Source organism: Pinus tabuliformis, chromosome X (genome assembly GCF_031772625.1).
Source record: "Pinus tabuliformis cultivar Carrire ecotype Pingquan chromosome X, CPIR1, whole genome shotgun sequence".
NCBI classification, from domain to species: domain Eukaryota; kingdom Viridiplantae; phylum Streptophyta; class Pinopsida; order Pinales; family Pinaceae; genus Pinus; species Pinus tabuliformis.
The window spans coordinates 927,793,330-927,810,358 of NC_142308.1; the positions used below are offsets into that span (position 1 = coordinate 927,793,330).

The 17,029-nt window shown below is 39.9% G+C and overlaps 1 protein-coding gene across 3 annotated transcripts in view; it reads right to left on the reverse strand.

Annotated features, from left to right (window-relative positions):
* The window catches only part of LOC149142720 (uncharacterized), a 517,619-nt gene that overhangs the window by 264,542 nt on the left and 236,048 nt on the right, over nucleotides 1-17,029 (reverse strand). For all 3 annotated transcript variants that reach the window (XR_016264192.1, XM_089447323.1, XM_089447324.1), the window contains exons 11-12: nucleotides 10,726-10,786; nucleotides 10,571-10,639 (exon numbers count right to left, since the gene is read on the reverse strand). Coding sequence is in view for 2 of the 3 variants with exons in the window: in XM_089447323.1 (XP_089303449.1) it covers nucleotides 10,571-10,639; nucleotides 10,726-10,786 (130 nt within the window). In the remaining variant the exon portion in view is untranslated. The remainder of the gene's footprint in view (nucleotides 1-10,570; nucleotides 10,640-10,725; nucleotides 10,787-17,029) is intronic.

Sequence of the window (17,029 nt, forward strand, 5' to 3'; positions counted from 1 at the left end):
GAAGTTGTATTGTTGCTGTGGGATTGTTCATCCGGTGATTTAGCCGGAATATCTGTCTCCGACTGAGAGGTACTACTGCCGAGGGCATTCTCTGTTGGGTGAGCCATTTCTGGCACCCTGGTTGTATTCTGAAACTGCATAATAATAAAACCCTTTGAATAGTGGCACTGGTTTTTCCGCATTGGGTTTTTCCGAAGACATTAGTCCAAAAACAACAGTGTTACTTGTGTGCTAGTTTCTTTCAGTTGATGATCTGTATGTGTTGACACTGTACTTGTATTTATTTTCAATATTTACATGGTAAATAACTTGTTAAGTAAATGAACAAGTAGGAAGAAATAAATCAGATAGTACAAGAAGAATTTCTAACGGTTAGACTTAGAAATTCCAACATGGTATCAAAGCGAGGTTACAGATCATAGGATAACTGAAGGCATCATCTAGTAGAACAATAGCAGCAAAAACCATTGTCCCAAGTGACAGAAGTTGTTCCTAGCAGAAAGAAGCAAGGAAGGGGTTATGCAGAGGGCCTGCGTCATTAGTTCGAGCCAGGAGGAGGATCAGCGTTGAGGGAGAGAGGAGCAGACGTGACCTACGCAGTGCCCGGTCATCTTTCTTAGTCAGGAAGGATCGACGTTGTGGCCAAGAGGTGCAGATTGTGCCGGTGTCGGGATTGCATAGAGCCTAGAGCAGTGTTGCGGGGGAGCGCCCCGTTCACCCTTCGAACCCGCTCCCGAAGCGCGCTCCAGGCGGGAGCGGCTCGGGAGCGCGCTCCCAAAATCGCTCCCGGACGGGAGCGATTTTCGGGAGCACGCTCCCGTAAAAAAATTTACGCTCCCTGGTCTGTTAGGGAGCGACTCAGGGAGCGATTTTTAATGCCCGGGAGCGATCGGGGAGCGATTGCTCCCTGATCGCTCCCGGGCATTAAAAAACGCTTTGGGAGCGAATCGAGCCAGGCCGGGAGCGGTTCGGCGGAAAAAAAATCCGCCGAACCCGAAAAAATTAAAAAATTTAGAAATTTTTTTTTGTTTTATAAGGCCAATGGGCCAAAAAACATTCATTATCACTTCATTGAGCAAGTTTGGAGTTGGAGCAAGAGCATTGGAGCGAAGAGCAAGTGCTGAGGAGCGAGGAGCAACTGCCAAGGAGCGAGGAGCAAGCCTGCAGAGGTAAGTAACTTAGTAATCTAGTTAGTTTAGCTGGTTAGGTAGTTAATTTAGTTGATTTAATTTAGTTGTTTGAGTTTAACTGTTTAAAAATAATGTATTTAAATTAAATTAATAAATTAAATTTATTAATCCCAATAAATTAAATTAATTTGCAGATTCAAGACTCAAAACCCTACAAACATCAAACACCATGGACCTGGGGATATTTATTGGCATTTTCCTCTTCCTGGTCCCTTTTATGGTTATTATGGTGGTGGAGAGTAGGAAACGGAGGGGGCCCCAAACTGAAGAGGTGGATGAAGAAGCCGGAGAAAGTCAAATGGGTGAAAACCCCAGTGAGGAGGAGGTGGAGGAGGGTGAACATGACCCTCAAAAAACTAAACAAGACCAAACTCCATTGTGGAAATATGTTCACAGGGCTGAAATAGGGAGAGGGGGTGGAACCACTAAATTTCATTGCCCCCATTGCAACACTGATTACACAGGTTCATACACCCGTGCTAGAAGACACCTCTGCGGGAAAAGGCCATGGGATGGAGAGAAACAAATAGGAATCAAAACTTGTGCAGCGGTGTCAACAGCAGATAGAGCCAAATACATAAAGGAAGAGGAGGACGCCCAATACAGAACAAAAAGATCAAGGGGTTTCTTTGAACCAAGCTCACAATCACAAAGAACTCCTTCAGCATCCTCCCAAGGCAGTGGATATGGACATGGAGGCACAGGGTCATCATCTTTAAGGCGTAGAACCATATCAGATTTCCTTGATGAGGGGTGTAGGAATGATGTGGATTCAAAAGTTTACAGGTTCCTCTATGCATGTGGGATACCATTCAATGTTCTACGCTCACCTTATTGGCACGAAATGGTTTCTGCCATAAATGATGCCCCTAAAGGATACAAGAGCCCTGGGTATGACAAGGCAAGAACTGTTGGCCTTGATCATGAAAAAGCAAAAATATCACATTCTTTGAATAAAATGACAAGTTCTTGGACTGACAATGGGGTGTCCATTGTATCTGATGGATGGAAAAATGTAAAAGGCAAGCCATTGATAAGTGTTCTTGCTGTGTCTGTTAGTGGTCCCATCTTTCTAGCTGCACATGATTACTCAGACAAGTTCAAGACCGCTATCAACATTGCAGAAGCATTACTTGAAACAATTGAGCGTATTGGCCCATACAATGTCATCCAAGTCATCACTGATAATGCTCCTAATTGTAAGGCAGCGGGAGCAATTATTGAGGATAAATACCCGAACATATTTTGGTCTGGATGTTTGGTTCACACATTGAACCTTCTGTTGCATGATATTGTCAAAAACAAAAATGAACAATACCAATGGATTGGTGATTTGTACAAGAAAGGAAAACAAATGATAAAATTTATTACAAATCATAGCAATACCCATGGCCTTTTCCGCAGTCACTCGAGATTGGAGTTGCTGAAGATTGCGAGGACTAGATTTGATAGCTATTACCTCACCTTCAGGCGCCTTTTGAAGGTAAGAAAGGCATTAGCTAGCATGGTATCAAGTCCACATGGGCAGGTGTTAAAGGAAAGGGCTACAAATGTAGCTGACATGGCAGGTTTTGAAACGGTGGAGGAGGCCGCTCTTGATGGGCAGTTTTGGACAACTGTGAGGCAGGTATTGGATTTCACCAAGCCAATTTATCACATGATTCGGTTTGCAGATACAGACAAACCAGTGATTGGCGAGGTGTATGAGAAAATGGATACCATGTTGGGGGAAATAAAAGACATTGTTCATAATAGAGATCCCAACTTGTACAAACTGATTCATGATTGTGTGTGTGAACGGTGGAATAGGCTTAACCTTCCACTACATTGCTTGGCGTATATCCTTACGCCAAAATACTACTCTACATCTTGGTTGGGCCAACCTGCAGCAGGGGGTGGGGTTAGGACCAAACCCCATTTAGATCAAGAGGTAACAAAAAGGATATCTGGAAGCATTAGAAAAGTTGGTGCCTGACAGGGAGGAATGTGCAGCTGTGCGCCTTGAAATAGGCAGATACTTCAGTGGCACTGGTTTGTATGGTAACTTCCATGCAATGGACGACAAAGATAAATTTGATTCTCTCACATGGTGGGAAACATATGGCGGCCACGGACTTTTGCCAAAATTGGCAAAAAAAGTTCTTTCACAGGTTGTAAATTCTTCTTCTGCAGAGAGGTGTTGGAGCACCTACAGTTATATACATAATGTGAAAAGAAACAGACTCAACGAAAACCGAGCAAAAAGCTTGGTTTATGTGCACTACAACTTGAGGTTGTTGAGTCATTATTGTGATCGGGCTAATGAAGATCCCACATACAAAATTTGGGACAATCACCTTGAGGACGACAATTTGGAGGATGGCATTGTACATATTGAAGAACTAGAAGAGGAGCTTGTAAGGGATGAAAATGAAGCAGCTGCAGCAACCATGCCACCTCCACCTCCACCATCCAGTAGCAGTGCTCGAGGCCCGAGTCTTGTTCCATTGCTGTCGCCACCTCCATCGACACCCTCACGTGGAGGTTCTAGTTCTGGTCGTCGGTCTGTGCGGGAGACTCCTAGAAGACCACCACGACCTGCTTATACTCCTGGAGACTCTCGTGGCAAGGGCCACATGTAGATTTACAGTTTACTTGTCTTTTTTAGTTTCTATTAGACTTTAGTTTTCATAACTGTTGAGTTTTGAGTCCTTGACTCTTGACTCTTGACTCTTTCATATCATTATGATATTTTTTGTAAACATTATATCACTGTGACAATGAAAATTTGAAGTTTGAAGTTGGGCCTTGGCAATTATAACTCATTGGTAATGATTGTGAATTATGAATATGATGCTTTGTGAAAGACTAAAGTTGTTTCATTTCATCTCATTATTCATGTTTCATTTTATAAATTTTTAACATTTCATATCATGTTAACAGTTAGAAGTTAGGACTTAGAAATATCTTCGATATTACTTCTTGTAATGGTTAAACTTGGCTTACAAGTACAACTTTGGTGATCAATGATGATAAATGTTATTGAATTTTCAATTCTGAAAGCTTGAAGTTGAAACTTTAATATTGAATTTGATGAATCATGATTTATAAGACTCAATATGTTGCAGTTGTAATATGTATTTTACTAACTTGTGGACATGGTTGATGACGATTATAATTTCTAGATGATTGATGTGATATGGTTCAATGATAAATTTATGTTTTTTTATGTTTTTTATGTCTATTTCATCATTCTACATGTTTTTGTTGACATATATGTATCAAAAATTAAAAAATATATATATTTTTAAAAAATCGCTCCTGGATTCGCTCCCAAACCGGGAGCTTCTGAAAATGGTCGCTCCCGCTCCCGTTTTCGCTCCCGCTCCCCGCTCCCGCTCCCGCTCCCAAGTAACATTGGCCTAGAGGCTCTAACCTTCAGACTGTTGGGGCATAGGAGGCTATGGGTAAGTCGCAGAGCGAAGCTGGTGGAGTACTGTGGTCATAATATTACCTAACGGGGCAAGATCAAGGAGGAGGAAGTTGTTTCCGAGGATTTCTAGCCAAGAAATCCAAATCAGTGGTGCAGTTGCACAAACGATCGGAGTGGGGCATCTTGACATTGGCAGAGGGATTTCCAGAAGGGAAATCGAGGCTCAGAGGGAGTCAAACCAAGAACTTCCAGACGGGAAGTAGAGAGACTTGAAAGAGTCGAAAGAGAAGCAACGAAATGGCAGTGAATGGGCTAAGAGATCAGGATAGACTAGATGAAGCCTCAAACTTCGTAGTCTGGAAGGCCAGGATCTTGTCCATTCTAGACAGGTATCACATCAAACACTTCGCCTTGAAAATGATAGCAATCCCGGTTGACCCAGCTGAAAATGAGAAGTACGAAGAGGCAATGGTCAAGGCTAAGTGCATCATTCTTGACGGGGTCAAGGATCATGTGGTACCACATATTGCCAAGAAGGGCACAGCAAATGAGATGTGGGATGCCCTAAAGAAGTTGTATCAACATACTTCTGTGCAGAGGAAGATGCTTCTAGAAAATCAGTTGCGGTCATACCAGATGCAGAGGGGCGAGCAGATAGATATCTTCCTCGGGAGATTGACGGAGATCTGGGATCAGCTGACTTCCATAGGGGCCACGCCGGATGAGGAGATGTTGGTGAGGACCACACTGAACGCAGTCTCAAAAGATTGGGAGGTATTTGTCCAAAGCTTACTGGGCAAGGTGAGCCTTCCAGATTGGGAGGAATTGTGGGCGTCTCTTCGGCAAGAAGAGATCAGAAGATTGACCAAGGCAGGAAGCAACGGCAAGGGGGTCAAAATTAAAAAGGAGGAAGAGGAGGATGTTGCCCTAGCATCTGCAGGAAAGCAGGAGAAACGGAAGAAGGACCTCTCCAAGGTCAAGTGCTTCCACTGTGGGAAACTAGGTCACTATGCGAACCATTGTCCAAGGAAGAAGAGCAAAGGAGAGGCTTCTGAGACCAAGGCAGCGCCAACGAGGGCGGAGAAAGAAGTGGAGACACTGTGCCATGAGTGCTTATGTGCCACTTGAGAGGAAGTGAGGAGACATCGAGCTGTAGACAGACGGACTATAGGCAATGAGGGGCAGGATCCTCGAGGTACCCAACCTCTTGGATTATACCTTGCTATGGGAGCCCCGAAGAGGAGTAGCAGGGCTGGCAGATGTCGGTAGAGACGGATGCGGATGGAGCGACAGAGGATGCCACAGTGCAGGAGTCCTGGGATAGCGTGAGGCAACAGTGCGAGATGCATGGAGTTGTTGTAGCAGCGCAGAGGTTAGTAGAGGGAGCACTTGTTAGTGACAGAGGGAGCTTCAGCATCGGGAGTGTTTCTAGCCTGATAGAGATGTTAGAGTTGGGAGGATCAGTTACTTACTTCTCAGTAACTGAGTTGCAATGCAGCAGTAAGTAGTGGCAATGCTATGGGCAACATGATGAGAGGGGATGCAGTGCAGATGCAGCAATGGCAGTGGCAAGGCCATGGGCAGCAGCACAAATGCAGAGGGAGTTGCCGTACAAATGCAGCAGTGGCAGTGGCAGGGCCATGGGTAGCAGTACATGATGTAGCAGTGCAGAGGATGTTGGGTGGGGAGGCTTAGCATCAGCACAGGGATCGATGCTGGATGATCAGGGTGATACTCAATGTGGAGTATTACTAGAGCACAGTCCTCGCTAAGAGGGAGTGTTGATTTGGGTAGCATCAGATGTGCTCTAGCCACGAAAATTGGTGGAGAGGCTATAGCACATAAGATCTCTAAGACCCAAAAATGGTTTGGGTAGAATCTAACCATTTGGGAGATATTAAAGTAATTAATATTTTTAATGGAGTTCCTAAGTCTAAACATAGGAAAAATAAAATATTAATGTGAATTAATATAAAACTGAGTTAGAATGGTCCAAAAGTCATGGATCAAGCCAAATATAAGCTTAGCCGTTGATTAGAGATTTAATCTCGGCCGTTGATGGACCAACGAGAAAAGTCTAAGAGGAGGCTTGAGGGTCAATTGGAGGACACACTGAGAGAGATCAAGAACTCGATTTTCTGGGGCAGGGTTTGTTGAGGAAATTGAGTGAAGTGATCTGAGTTGCAGCTGAGGGGCAGTGAATACATAACAAAGAGGTAGAGTTAGTATCGGGAGCATCAGCACAGAAGCTAGGAGAGGTTGACGCAGAGCTAACTAGAGGCCACGCAGAGGTAGCCAGAGGCCATGCAGAGGCAGCCAAGAGCTGCGCAGAGCCAGTGAGGATCAGCGTGTGAGACGTAGAAGCTCCAGAGGCTGACGCAGAGCCTCGAGAGGTTGACGCTAGGCCAGAGAGGCTGACACTGGGCCAGAGAGGCTGACGCAGGCCTTAGAGGCAGTGCTAGGAGATTTTCGTGGGATAGATTGGAGCTAGAGAGTTGGATAGGGTGATGCAATCCCTATTAGGGTGATGCAAAGCAGCAGAACCTATATTGTTGCTATGGGATCGTTCATCCAGTGATTTAGCTGAAATATCTGTCTCCGAATGAGAGGTACTACTGACGAGGGCATTCTCTGTTGGGTGAGCCATTTCTGGCACCCTAGTTGTATTCTGAAACCGCATAATAATAAAACCCTCTAAATGGCTGCACCGGTTTTTCTGCATTGGGTTTTTTTTGGGGACATTAGTCCAAAAACAATGGTATTACTTGTGTGCTTGTCTTTCAATTGATGATCTGTATGTGTTGATACTATACTTCTATTTATTTTCAGTATTTACATGGTAAATAACTTGTTAAGTAAATGAACAAGTAGGAAGAAATAAATCAGATAGTACAGGAAGAATTTCTAACAATTAGACTTAGAAATTACAACACCCACAGCAAAAGAGAGGAGAAAATGAATTAAAAAAACACCAATTCGTCTTTTGGAGGCCGCGCGGGTCACTTTTTCTGGATTCGTGTCCGGAAATCAGGACACGATCCGGATTCAATCGTGTCCCGACTTCCAGACACGAATTGGCACGAATCTTGTCCGATTCGCCGGATTCATGACACGTTGGCCTATTTCAATGAATCTGGTTTGATTGGTTTTATGTGTTGGGCAAGTTTCATCATTTGAAGTGGTTTATGCACTGTTGTTACAACAATGATAAGATCTGAATTTTCTGAAGTAGTATTGCTGGTATAAATCTGTGATCAGCATCTTGATTGACTATTTTAAGCATTTGGCATCTTGGATTACTTGGTATCTTGTGGAATATTATTGAAATTTACACTTGTATCTCTAAGCATTTTATCTTGTCTAAAATTGCAATTCATTATTGTTAAGTACTCTTAAAAGGATTCTAATTAAGTACTTAAACAACTTAAGAAAATCTTAACTCAAGATAAATCTCACTCATAATTTCTTGCATAAGCATACTAGATCTAGATTTGCATTAATAATTTACCTCCTAGCATAAGCTAGGTTGATAGAGATATAGAACAACCCTTCTTATCTAGCTTGAGGGGTCTCGACAACTCTTTGGTGGTTAACACGATGACCTTGCAGTCGTCAAAGCCACAGTCTCTGCAATGCCGGAGGCATCAAGTGATATAAGCCTAATAGAAGGTATCGTTAATTAGTCCCTAGCCTGCTTCCTGTTAGCCTCCTTCCCACAACCTACCTTGGAGCCCAAATTCAAAATAGTTAAAGGAAGGTTACACTTACACTAGACATTTAACTAAAATTTACCAAGATCACTACATCTCATATAGGTCCTAGTACTTGCATATCATATAGTTTAGTCAATCATTCAAGCAGTGAGTGTCCATCCAGTCATTTGGTTCCTCTTCATAAGAAGCAAGAACTTGTGACTCCATTAAGGCACTAGTATCATAATAAAAAATCCAATTTAATCAATAATCTTGTTTAATTTCAACCAAGTAGCTAGGCCACTCATCCGTGTCTCCCAAGTAAGTTGATTCTCAACTTGCTTTCCTTCACTTCATTCCATAGGGACTACCCCCCATAGCATGTTGTTGGGAGACAGCTAGAACGGAGTGGGCGGGCATCAGAGTAACAGCCCCCATCCTGAGTGTTGTCGAGGTGCCTATACAATCTGAGCGACAATAGGTCCAAACCCCTGTTCCATTGCAGCCAGAAGCAGCAGAACTTCACAGCTGGGCACAGATTTTTGTGGGCTTAGTTACCAACACTTGGGCAGCACTATTGACACCTTGGTTTGGCTTTGCTTGTTGTAGCAAGCCCAGGTTCCACTATTCCTTCTATTGTACTTCTTCTTGCTCATATTAATAAAATGGCTCAGCAGTTTGGTTCATATTTTTGGTGTAAAATTCCTGTGTTTGCATATTTCTGAAATTGCAGCTTGTATTTGAGTTCATAGTTCTGTTATTCATTGTATTTTCCTATTAAGAATAGTATAGAGGAGGTGGTGGAGGAGCGAGAGGATGAGGAGGTGACACCATAGCACATTCATTGTACAGGACGTTAGAGTCTACCTCCTACTTCTTTGGAGGACGTCAAAGCCCAACACTAACCCTAGGGCCTTCTTCCTCTATAGGAAAATCCATTCCCTTTGCTGGTAAAAGGGGCAAAGAAATCACTGGTTTATGTATCTAATTTCATTTTAGATGACTCATGATGATGAGACACCTTTATTATATTTTTGTTGATATTATGAGGCTGACTTAGGACTCAGGATTTAGGAAATGATTCACTATTGAATTGTGATGTAGCACTAGACATCTTATATATATTTTTTTTCATTTTTATGTAGCAATGCATTTATTTGATGGTGAGGATGCTTTAGATGCTAAAATATTGAAAAAAAAAGTGAATATTTTTGTATTTTTTTAATTTTGTTGATGTTTGCCCAATTTATCAATATTTTCCTTATTTTTACGATTCTTTTGTTTTCCAGATCCTTCCTGATTTTATCCCAATGCTGATGTCAGCAACATTTGTTCAAAAGATTGAGTTTCATGTTGCACACCTATGACAAGTGCTTACTTTTTGGGAAAGTACTATGTGCACTATTCGCAAAGAGTTGCTCAATGCCTCCACTACCTACTCAATCTGATACAGTCCCAACACCAAGAGGGAAAGCCTCATCACTAATTTAGTTGAGCTATTAGGGAATGTAGGGAACGTCACCACAACTAGCCCCCTCCTCCTAATCAACAAAATGCCCCCTCCTCCTAATCAACGAAATGGAAAGTTCCTTACACTCGCTATAGCCATACTAAAGGCTGAGATGTCTCCAGAAACTAAACCTGCTAATGATGGTTGGTAGCTATTTATTCCTGAGTCTGCCACAGATTTTTCAACTTTGGGCAATATGGAAATCACCATCAGAGCCTAACAAGGTCATCTTTGCATGGTCTTTGTCTTATGGTAAATTAATTGGTGGTTCGCGCTTAACTCATAAAGAAATGCCTGGCCTATAAATGCCTTTTTGTGGCCTGTATGTGCTTATGAGGTCATTTCACTAAGTCTCAACTCACCAGGAAAGTTGCTTTCCTCAGGGATAAACAATTCAATATTGTTGATTTTACAATGGCTTGACATGTTTTCAAAGTGGAACCTCTTCCATCTCTTGAAGGAATATAACAAATAATGTACAAGTAACAGTCAACAAAGCAAGAATACAAGAACAAGCATATATGCCCTGATAAAGGTGTTCCCTTTATAACAAATAATGTACAAGTAACAGTCAACAAAGTAAGAGTACAAGAACAAGCATATATGCCCTGATAAAGGTGTTCCCTTTGCAAAATCATATCACATATTGCACCCAGGATATTTAACATTGGCCAAATAAAACGTGATATTCAACCCTGATATCAAACATTGACTTCTAATATCATAACATAGACTTTCAAAGTGACTTTCAATGAACAACCCTCACCTCTTCCAGAGGTGTAGACCAAATTGGAGGCAGCCCAAGCTAGATTTCCTCCAGCAGTCATTATAGAACCTATAAAAGCATAAAATGGTATTAAATGAAGTGTTGACCATACAGAAAGCGATCTACAAGATTTACTAACCATTCAGGCAACAAACCTGTTCGGAAGATGAGGCTAGAGTCTGGATGTGCTAAAGTAAAAACCCCTGGTACACTTCTCTGTATAAATGGCATAAAATCTTGGGTATTAACTTTATGAAACCAAAAATTCTTAAGAGCATATGAATTCTAATTTACAGTCTAAATGATTGCTTATGCCATAGTTTGTGTCCAAAATTAATATTACCTAAATGAAAGAGACAAAATTTGACAAAAGCCGGACTAACTCTTTCCTGTATACTTTTCTTTATATACAAGAAAAACAGAGGGAGGAGTTTGTAGTCAATGTTTGTGTGAATGTGACACCATAGCATCCCTGAATTCACTACTTGTTACCATTGAGAATGCTGCCAAACCATGATATTTCATTTCAAAATTGTATAAACAAACCTTCAATTCAAAATAAAACCTGGTAAGTCAACGAATAAAGGTAATCACCTCTGCAATTTGAAATTTTATTGAAATGAAAAATTAGAAAACAAGAAGATAATATGTATTAAGATAGACATATACTAGAAATAGAGAATGGTAAAGCAAAGCCGAGGAGCAAAGTGGGATGGTCCTCTTTTTCACTCATTCACAGATCATATGATCCTCTCTACGACTGTATTATACATGGTTTGTCTTTTTTGGAGGTTTGCCACTTGGACATCATTTCTTAATTTAAGGTCCTTGGAACATGGATGGAGGCTTGATGTGAAATGCCCTTCCTAGTGGAGTGCTCCCTTTTTGATCTATTCTTGACACATATATAGAGGCATGATGGTGTAATATTACATTGATGATAGGGCCTTTTACCAACCAAAAGTGGGTGACCCCATAGGAGAAAAAAATTCACCCATCATCTCTTCCAGCCGGCCAACATGTAGCCCCTGCAGCCACTACTAGCTGAAGATGATGTGCCACTCATATCTCCGCCACTTGCATCAGTCATATGTCTTCTCACCCATCTCGCAGGAGCACATGAACAAAGGTGGGCTTCCAATCAAAAGGTACTTTATTCATTTTGCAATTGGGCGCTTATGCTAGTTTGTACTTTGGGCTTTTGGCATGGATTATGGGGTGACTTGGAAGGAGGAAGGATTTTGACGCCGATCTTTTCACAAAATTAGTGCACAATATAGCATTAATCTAATTGCAATAATTCCATACATTAGACATTATTTCAAAAGCAAAATTTCAACAAAAAGAACTTACAAGATGACCTCCAATATATCCATCCACAAATCAAGAGATAGCTCCAAAGAAGATCAAAAATTCAGCTCCAAATATTGAAATGCATCCAAGATACTCCAATAGCCAATCTAAGAACAAGTGCGAATTTGCCAAGAAGGCCGAAATTCCCAAGTGATGATGATCCCATACAAATGAATTTATGTTCTATTTATATGAGTCCTCCTAAGTCGAATTATGCCTAATAGCCCCCAAATATTATAAAAATTGGTAAGATACATCCCTTGGTCACAAGCTGACCAAGTAGCTTTTACAAAATATGAATTAGCCATCCAAATGCAAGTCAAAATGATGACATTAGGCTAATGTAGGGTCATTGGAAGGCCATGTTGAGTCCTCTTTTTGCCAAAATGTGTGAGATGGCTCCATAAATATCCATAAATATCGAACTAGGGGATGGCCCCTAACTCTCCAAGTAAATCATCATGTGGGGCCCCAATTTGTGTTTGGGGCACAACAACTGGTCTCATGGGTCTCTTGATGATAGAATAGCCTATAATGCTCCAATGTTGAGGGCTCTAACGATGGTGCTTGCCCTCCCATGTCTCAAGGGGTGAGACAAACCTCCTTTGGGCCTTGGATCAACTACCACACCGACTAGTAAATGCTAAGCCAACTAGGGCACATTGGTCCAAGTGCATCATCTCATGAATAATGTGGGGCAATGAGCATACTGTTGAAGGTGTTGAAGTTGCCCATGGTGTGAAATGATGCTCTGCACATGATGGGAGAACCATGGCTTTCAACACTTCACCCAGGGGTGTCAATATGATCCTCTAGTGGGCATAGGTCCCAATTACGTTGCCTTGCCCATGATGAAACCACCTTCCAATTACATATAATCTCCAGTGTTGCATCCTCACCATCAGGTAAAATAATTTATTGGTGCATCTAAGTGAACCAATCTTGTTAATCAAGGGTACATTGAGACTTCATATTAGGCTTCCCTTCCAACATTTGTGGCTTTCATTTCGTAATAGTGTTACCTCCCTAGGTAGGAGTGGCTAATAAACAAACCTATTAGGTGTTACTAGCCCTTAATGGAAAGACAGGTCCTTAGTACATCCTGCAATTGATAAGTGGCATATAGGTGATGATGAAATGGATGGGGTCACAAAGGTCTCAAGGCCAAATGCCATGGGTACAAGGATAGCAATAATGAGGGATGTCCACATATTGGGTGTATAGATGTAGGAGGGAGCAATCGTGGATACATGAGTTACCCCACCCTTTGTTTTTCCACACTTTTTTATTTTCCTTTTACTTTTTCTTGATTTTTCTTTGTATTACTACTCAGGGATCTAGGAAATTAGAGCATGGTGCGTATGATGTAAAGCAATTATTACCCCCTTAAGGTGGGCCAGCTCATTGCCCACCACGAGTTGGGACGTGCCTGGGTTCCTTAATGATGTGGGTGCATTCATGGGGCCCTAGGAACTAGGGTGATGGCTATGATAAGAGGTAGAGCTCATGTTTGGCTTTTATCCATGTGCTATATTATATGTCCCAATCATCTTTTGCATTTTATAATATTCTTTTCTTTTGTTTCTTGTTTGTGGCAATGATATGCTTTTAACGTTCTTTTAGTTGCATCAACCTCCATGGCAACTTTTCTAGGACTGACTCAACTATGTGGACAAGGGTAGGGGGGATGTCAGTGCCTTGTGGACCCAGCGGTCATGTGGACACAAAGAAGGAAAATGATAAAATAGAGCTTGTAATGTGCGAATGTGAGTGAAAAATATGGAACAGGAAACTGGGACCTGTTGTCGCACAGAATGTCTAGGCACCGCGACAACGGCTCAGATCGAAGGTTGTCACCCTAATCCCCAATCTCTCCGTTTAAGCTTTCTCCCTATAGCAAGCTAAGAGGGGTAGACCCTATATAAAAATGGAATGAACAAGAACTAGTTGGGAACCAACCAGTTCGAGAGACACAGTGAAGCGATCAAGTACTTGATTAAGATTTAGCAAGACTTATAGGATTTGATTAGATTTTAAGCAATTGATGTCAGTGCCTTATGGAGTCAACTATCTTGCTAGGAAATTTAGGACCACGTAATTGATTTGCAACTGCTACTTGGATGAATGACTATCTTATATGAAATGCAGATCCTAAAGCTAATATGAGATGCAAGAATCTTGGTTAATTTTAGTTAAATTCCTATCTAAGCTTAAACCCTTCGATCCTTTCTATATTGAGCCTGATTTCGTAGTAATTGGCAGAAAGAAGATAAGATGAAGCACACTAAGGTCACCGTTTTAAGTACTATTAAAAGCAAGCTTCTCAAGCAAAGATGGATGGATAACTATCTCTCTATCAACCAAGCTTATGCTTGGAAGTAAATTTTAGTTATGCAGAACTAACTTAATATGCAAACGCACAAGATGATTAGAAGATGAGATGAAGTTAGATTCAAGAATGAAAAGTGCTTATGCTACAATCTGATTCGGCGTTATATATCAAAGCTCTTAATTGTCAAAATGAATGTTCACTTCACTAGACAAAGATTGAAAGATAAACTTCTTAGCAATATCATAATTAGACCACAAGCTTACTTCAAATCTTCTAGATTCTTTCAAATTCAATTATAGCTCAAAAAGAACAAAAATGTCTTCACAAATTAATATCAGATGCTCGAAAAATACTCAGTTTATGAAACAAAAAATATGCATTTTATCACAATTCCATGACACAGTACTTCATTTTCATAAATTAGTTTTTAGGACAGCAGTAAGAAAAACTTTATGACAACAACAATATGACAATGAAAACAGTAAGCTATCAATGATATCTTTATGCCAAAAATTTACCAAAATTTTTCAAAACTTGCCCACATGAATTATCAAAAATTTTCAGCCTGTTATGATGTGATTTCCAAAATTATATCAGATCTGATATACTTTTTGCAGCCTGCAATTAAAACATGAAATAAGCCTAATGATGAATGCCCAACTCAAGAAATTAATTCCTTAATGTATTAGACAACTTAGGAACTGATTTTAGGCTAACCCACATGAAATTTTGCCACTGTTATATTTCAGACTTCAAAAACAAAATTATTTAGAGATACTAGTCACCCAAAATATAGATTTACGCCAAATTTTTTATACACATCAAACATAAATGACTTATTAATGTATTTAGTAATTTTTTTAGTTAATTTCAAACCACTTAGATGTGTTTTTCACAACTATTAGAAAGGTATATGACTGATGTAGCAAACAATGAGGAAAAACATGGTTTAGAGATCAAACCCTTAAGCCCTAGGCCTTGAAGATCACTTGCCCAAGTTGCCAAAAAAATTTCAATACCTGAAACAAAAATTTTTACCAAATTTTCTACAAAAAAACCCACCAATGATTAGCTTCGGAAAATCAAATATTCAAATCAGAAATGGAGCAAGGGGAATCTAGGGCCAATGAGAGCTAGGCTGCTAGCACTAGGCCCAATAGAACTAGCATTGAACTAGGAAAAAGCAGATCTGGGCTTAGGAGCCCCAAAACTTGAAACCCTTGTTCTGAAAAAAAATTATTTTGCTTCAGATCTTCAGATTTATTGCAAAATATTTAATGGCGGGCCCTGCAAAAATATTTGGGACATGATATTCATATTACCCTCCAGGGCCTAGATCTGTCTCAAAACCCCCATATCTGCTTGAAAAAATCTCAGATCTGAAGATTTACTTGGCTGATTTCCCAGATCTATTCCTGCAAACAATCTTTGAGCCCATATCTTGCCCTCCAGGGTCCAGATCTAACTCAGATCTGAAGATTTTCTTGCTTGATTTCTCAGATTTATTCCTGCACAAGCGAAAAGAGAAAAACCCAATACCCAATATGTACAAAAATAGAGAAAATTCCAAAAACCTAAGTGTTAAAATTCAAAATTATATTACAAAATTTCAAATCTACACAAGTAAATAACAGATCTATACAAATAATTTACAAATCTATACAAGTAAATAATAGATCTATACAAATAATTTACAAATCTATCAAATCTAAAGAGTATAAGTCCAACTTCGCTCCCAGATCTAATAATCTAAGGCTCTCAATAGCCAGATCTATCAAAATTTCCACAAAATATTTAAAAGATTTTGAAATTTTAGAGAGGTACTAGCTCAAAAACACCCTGGAGAAAATAGATTATCGTTAGATAAATCCTGAGGCTTATATGAAGTAGGCTCTTTAGAAAATATGTGTTGAGAGTTGGTTGGTCCAACCGAGGACTATCCCCAAATGTTCAATGAGAACTTGAGAGATCTTTTGCAAACACTAGATCAACCATCAAGTCAAGTAGAAAAATAGAACAACAATAAAATTATGAAGAACTAAAGATACTTACTACTTCAATCAAAATTAAAAATGTTACCCTAGATCCAACAAACTGAATAAGATACCTGTATTCAGATTATTCTAAGAGAACTATTGATTGATAGTTTTCACATAATATTAAGCAGAAATTAAAACAATGTTACCATAAATTCATGAAAAGGAACACTACAACATGTTGAAACCCCAAAGACTTTTAAATTAATTCAAAAAAGTATACAAGAGAGCTTGAGAGCTTAATACACGATTCAAAGATCGGATGGATCAACTGACAAATGACCTCCTATTTAAAGATAAATCTTCCAACGGCTAGTTCGAGTGATCCTTGTCAAAGCAATCTCGACCATTGATGAGGATTAAAATTTCTTTTAATCTCATCCATCAAAATTTTAAATTCTTGAGGAAATTCGAATTTTTCAATTAAATGCATTTTAATTAACTTGAAAATAAACATTTTGAGTTGACTTCTTCAAAAATTTGACTTTGATTTAACTCCCAAGGACCAAAGGCTTAAAATTTAACAAAATAATCAATTTATTTTAGTGTCGGGACCTCTTAAAATTTAATTTTTAAGGACTGACGAATTTTGCCTTCGGAGAATTTAAATTTACCTAGGACTTAGAATTAATTAAATTTCTGGCTTAGGATTTTAATTAATTTTTGGCCAGAAAATTTAATTAATTAACCTATGAGGGGATAAATTATTTTTCCAACCCTCGAGACACTTTACCTTAT